The 5,373-nt window shown below is 34.9% G+C and overlaps 1 protein-coding gene across 1 annotated transcript in view; it reads right to left on the bottom strand.

The window, feature by feature from the left end:
* Nucleotides 1–3,426, bottom strand: part of LOC106111107 (5-hydroxytryptamine receptor 2A) — a 4,042-nt gene extending 616 nt beyond the window's left edge. The window contains exons 1-7 of the mRNA XM_013293079.1: nt 2,720–3,426; nt 1,655–1,757; nt 1,228–1,349; nt 839–1,037; nt 606–734; nt 321–521; nt 1–152 (exon numbers count right to left, since the gene is read on the bottom strand). The exon at nt 1–152 is cut by the window's left edge and continues 1 nt beyond it. Of these exons, the coding sequence (XP_013148533.1) occupies nt 1–152; nt 321–521; nt 606–734; nt 839–1,037; nt 1,228–1,349; nt 1,655–1,757; nt 2,720–3,383 (1,570 nt within the window). The 5' untranslated portion in view covers nt 3,384–3,426. The remainder of the gene's footprint in view (nt 153–320; nt 522–605; nt 735–838; nt 1,038–1,227; nt 1,350–1,654; nt 1,758–2,719) is intronic.
* Between the last annotated feature and the right edge of the window lie 1,947 nt (nt 3,427–5,373).

The raw sequence follows: 5,373 nt of genomic DNA, 5'->3' as shown, positions 1-5,373 counted from the left end.
GACATGATGCAAATAATATATTGAGCAAGAAAAATGGTGCCCAGCACAACACAAATGTAAAAAAGACTAGACCAAGAACTTTGGTAGCTTTTTGTTCATTGGCAACTGCATTCGCTGATAATGATCTTCCTTTCTTCCGATTAGTAAGAAACCTATCGTCAGATACATTAATATTAATTTGACATCTTTAGACATAAAACTAAAAAGGATTAAATTAGCAGAATACAAGAAAATAGTAGTAGTAAAATTTACTATAACATGTAGTTTGTTTTAATCAATAAAAATGCTAAATTATTGAACACCCTAGTTGTTCTACCTACCTTAAATTGAGAGCATTAGGTGGTGCAATATTTAACTTCAACGGTCTCAAACGTGCCCGCCTTGTCTCCGCGGCTATGCTCGCTGGCGTCTGCGTGGCTACGTCGCGTCCTCTCCGTGACGACCCCGCACCGTTTCCGCACCCGTTCATATAGCTTAGCTGAGGGTTGGAGACGCTCATACCAATCTTATTTCTTTGGCCTCTGGAAACAGTGATAATTTTAAAAGAAACGTTATTTACAAGCAGCTTTTTTCTTTAAGTGTCACCTGCACACTTTTTCTTTTACCTGTTAGTTGAAGTTATCCTCCATGTCATATGCCTCGAAGAATTCCCACTTGGTGATAAGTCCGGGGAGCTCTTAGCACCTATACGTCTTGGACCTTGAGAAGGGCCATTGTCGAAACCTCCACATTGTCTGAAAAAATCTCCAATTGTATTACAACTTCATGTGATAACATATGACATGAATAGAAGTAAGATGGCAGTATTTTTCAAGAAAGAGGGTATCTTATCACAAACCTTCTTTGAGTTCCTCCTGGTACAGGCGTAGCTGCCAATAAAGCTTGTCGTTTCAGTAATTGAACAGTTAGTGCGAATGATACCACCATCATCAGCATTGGAATGTAAAACGCCACCAGTGAGCCGAACACCCAGAACAAACGGTTGTTAATCACGCACAGCTCCGGTGTCGGCATTATATTAGTTTGATTTATAATACCTAGAAAAACAATGATTTACTTCACACCTGTTAGAAATTATGGCCGAGAAGTTATTATAATCAGTAACTAAATCAACATCTTTAACTAACTAAAGATTACTTTTATACGCATTTCTTAATTAACAATATCTTCAAACTTTATGTAACGTAGTTAAAGAGTAAAATTTTAATTAATATCCAATAAACTTACCTAAAACTGTAATTGAGCTGGATACGAACATACTGAGAAGCCAAACGAGAGCAATTTTAATTACAACTACTCTCTTAGTGGAATGGTGACGGCTTTTGAGCGGATTACGTATACCAAGGTACCTGTAAAATCATTTTTTTAATTGTAAAGGTCGTAGCATATCTAAGAAAAATCATGTAATTCTAGAATAAGTATTCCAAAATTACATTTTCATTGTTATCTACTTAGATAACAATTTAGAAAAATAATTTATAAATGAAGGCAGAAAGAAGCTTCTTTATTATACCTGGGATGTATTTACAATACGCAGACATACCAAATTATGTACAAATAAGAAATGTGGAGATTTCAGGGCAGTTCCACAAAAAGTAAAGATTAAGATGTGAAATTGTAAAAGCCTAACAAATGTAGAATGTTGACTACGTACCTGCCGATGCTAATAAAACACATGTGCATAATGCTCGCTGAACACGCCAGCACATCGCAAGTCACGTACACATTGCACCACACAACGCCCAGTGGCCAGTAACCTGACAAACAGACATTAATGTAACATCCAGTGATGACAGCACAGGGACGTATTCTTATCTAAAGAGATATCACTAAAATAAGTCTTAGTTAAGACTAGTTAGTCTTAATTAAGACAGCAATCTTTAGACAAAATTAAATCCTAACAGATTTATGGTACATTTGTAAAGCTTCACTTTGTCTCATAGTATATATATATCACTTCATATCTACAAGTAAAGATGAACATGTAAAACTATTTCCTGCTTGAAATGTTTATGGTATCATAAAATTTGCATCCCGAAGGTTGGATATAAAAGAATCTTCAAGGTCAATGTGAAGATCACTATGGGGACTTTTTCTTATAGAAAAGTATATAGTATTATCTCGAAAATTCGATTTCAAAGAAATGAAAGCGTGTATGATCCTCAATAACCTTTTTATAAGCAAAAATAACGGTCCAAGTTCGGGCAAACGGCTTCAATATCCGAACGATAACATTTTTGAATATATCGTTGTTTGCAAAGTTTTTTTCCTGTTCTTTCATTGAATTTCCTGCTTCTCACAATTTAACATTTTGTTATATCGGACAGTAAATCAAGTATTACATGAATATTGATTTTAGTAAAACACTGAATGTAAACAAATGATACAATGATGATTTCGTCAGATTTTTTGTAATGTTTAACAATTTAATAATTTTGACGAGATTTTTTAGAAAGATTGATAAATCAGTCGTAACATCGATTGCAGACTGAAATTATTAAAATTTAGTTTCGCATTGCCAAAAATAGAAACCCAGATATGTTTTAGCTGAGCAAAAATATAATAAATTTTTCATTGTAAAAAGATTAAATAACCTTAAATAAGTAATGCTTTTAAAAATGAACAAAGACTTTAGTTTGTTTTATTAAGTTTATAAGTATGTCATTTAGAATTAAATTTAAATAATCTAGGAACAAGGAAAACCTGAAAATTTACTCACCTAGAAATCCAGGGATTGCACCCATGGGCATTACGAACAAACTAACGAGCAAGTCCGCTATCGCCAGCGACAGCAGAAAGTAGTTTGTGACATTTTGAAGTCTCTTATCTAAGCAGACCGCCAAGCATACCAGAATATTCCCAACGCCGCCCGCTATTATAAACAGTATTACGAACAAAAAGCTCCATTCATAACCGACAGATTCCAATGAATTTATCGTAAAATTCTTCACGTTCCACTTACATTGAACATTTTGCACGTCACTATTATTATAACCACTATCATTAACGTCCATGTATAACGTCCGATCGTCGTAACAGAATAAAGTGTCCCAATCACAGATATCAAATTGAGGTAGTTTTAACCAAAATGTTTTAATTGCGCTTTCGAAGATGTAGAGCATATTGATTTTTAATTTACCGTCACATACTGTATAGTTAAGATTATAATCCATGCTGTTATTAGAACATTTGAAGCAACTATAGGATGTTTCATTATGCGTATGTTTGTTCAATTGGCAGAAGTAATCAAGGGCATTTTCGGTACGCGTGCACTCGAGTCCTGAGTGCGCATTGCCGCATCCATTGCCTGCTTTCAGACGACATTGTAGATCATCAGGAATAAGGTCTAAGAATGTAATATTCATGATAGATGCGACATCCATGTGGACGCTAAGTCACCTTTTCGGGATACATCTTGTAGTGACTCAGTTTATCTTCTACGTTAGAGACCTGTAACAATAAAATTTTGTTTTCTTACTATGTTTTAGCTTGTGCAGAATCTTATTATATTTCTTAAACTCGATCGGGAAAGGTCAAACCCCCTGGGATTTTAGACCTTTTATAATTACTATTGTGTTATTGGGACTCTATTTACTAGTCAACGTTTTTGTGTAAATAATTCACATTTATCCGAAACATGTTAGTACAACTTTTTTTATTAATTGTAGAATAACATCCGTGGACTGTAAAAATATGCGAAATACCATATCTCTATATTACGTTAAATAAGATTGTGGATAATTTAGGTAATATGATAACAAAATGGAACAAAAATCAAAGTTTCTGGTATTTTTAAAGTATTACTGGTATTTCTGGCAGTCCAAAGTGTTAAACGGATCTCGATATATGTATATAATAGAGGCTTCTTACTTTTTCTTATTAACGGGACGGAATCGCGGGTAAAAGCTAGTATATAAACTTTACTCAGAACAAGGTCTTAGCTTATTATGTCTAGATAAGTGAAGACATCAGGGTCTAGTACAGATGACGTCATCCCAGTCATTACTCTAGCTTACTCAACTTTTATGGAATGCGGGACATTTTTTCCTTCACTTGAACTGACCTCTTTATTAAACTACGCTATAATTTATCTATGTTTTATTACGAAAATACAGTGAATTTTCACTCACAATTTATTCTACCAAAAGTATTAATACTAATCTGTATGAAAATAAAATACTTCTAATTAACTTTACAATACAATTCCATAATCAGAGTGCTTATAAAAAAACATATTTTCCATACAAGAGTGCAACTTAACAAGGACGTATTCAAATCAAATACTGCAGCGACTCTCATCCGTACACAGCGGATGTCTGCGGAACGACATGGAAATAATTCCGAACCTCGAAACTCGGAAATGGGAAATTCCATGTATACGTAGTTCATAGCTATTAACGTAGGTTTGCACGTTTTTTTTTTACAGCACAAGTTGGCAAACGTGCAAGCGGGCAACTGAATCCACCGAAATGGATGCCTGCTTTAGACATCTGCAAATGCAAAAGAGAAGACAAACATAAACAGGATATTTTCTCTTCTTATGCGTGTCCTCCACCGTCAAATCCAATTTTCCTTCGCATCTTTTCCTGTTAAGAAAAGGATGGAAAAGAAAAGGTACTAAAAGTAGGCTCCAGCCTCCTTATTTCTATCTCTATGTTACCAGATGGATGTTCATTTTTTTGTACACAGCAATGGACCAAGCAAAGGCCGCAAACCTGATCTCTGGCACGCTCCGCTGCGCTGCGGCCGTGGGGAGAGGTCACACAGAACCATCGCACAGCACTGCAGTTCACGGTCTATCGCTTACGTTGAATCGTAGCGGAAACAGAGGGTCAATTGAATACAACGATAAATATATAAATTCACAACTGACTTTTATCAGATTTTGCAAATGATTATGCTATGTAACTACAATATATGATTTCATGTTTTTCTCATTTTTATATATAACTAGCTGTTGCCTGCGACTCCATGTGCGCGGAGTGTTATTCTAAACAATTTTCTATATCTTTGCCAAATTTCATCAAGATCCCTTAAGCCTTCTAAGAAACATCCATCTAAACTTTCGTATTTATAATATTAGCATAAAGTATCAGTGCTATGTTCATCCTCAAAAGAAGACGAAACAAATAACAGCGCACTTATCAAAATCGGTCAAGCCGTTTAAACCTAGAGGTCAATATACAAAGTTTACCCTTCTGGGTCAGTCGGGACAAAACAATTTGTATAAGCGGTCAACGACTTATGAAGTGCCGCAAAAAGTATCTTAAAGAAAAAAGCTTTGAACTCACATTATGAAGAGCTTTTTATAAAAGTACTTGAAGTGGATTTGAGTAAAGGAGAGAATGTTTGTTATGCAATTAGCTTACTCCT

This window comes from Papilio polytes, unplaced genomic scaffold (genome assembly GCF_000836215.1).
Source record: "Papilio polytes unplaced genomic scaffold, Ppol_1.0 DF824180.1, whole genome shotgun sequence".
Classification (NCBI taxonomy): domain Eukaryota; kingdom Metazoa; phylum Arthropoda; class Insecta; order Lepidoptera; family Papilionidae; genus Papilio; species Papilio polytes.
This window is presented reverse-complemented; position numbering and strand designations above follow the sequence as displayed.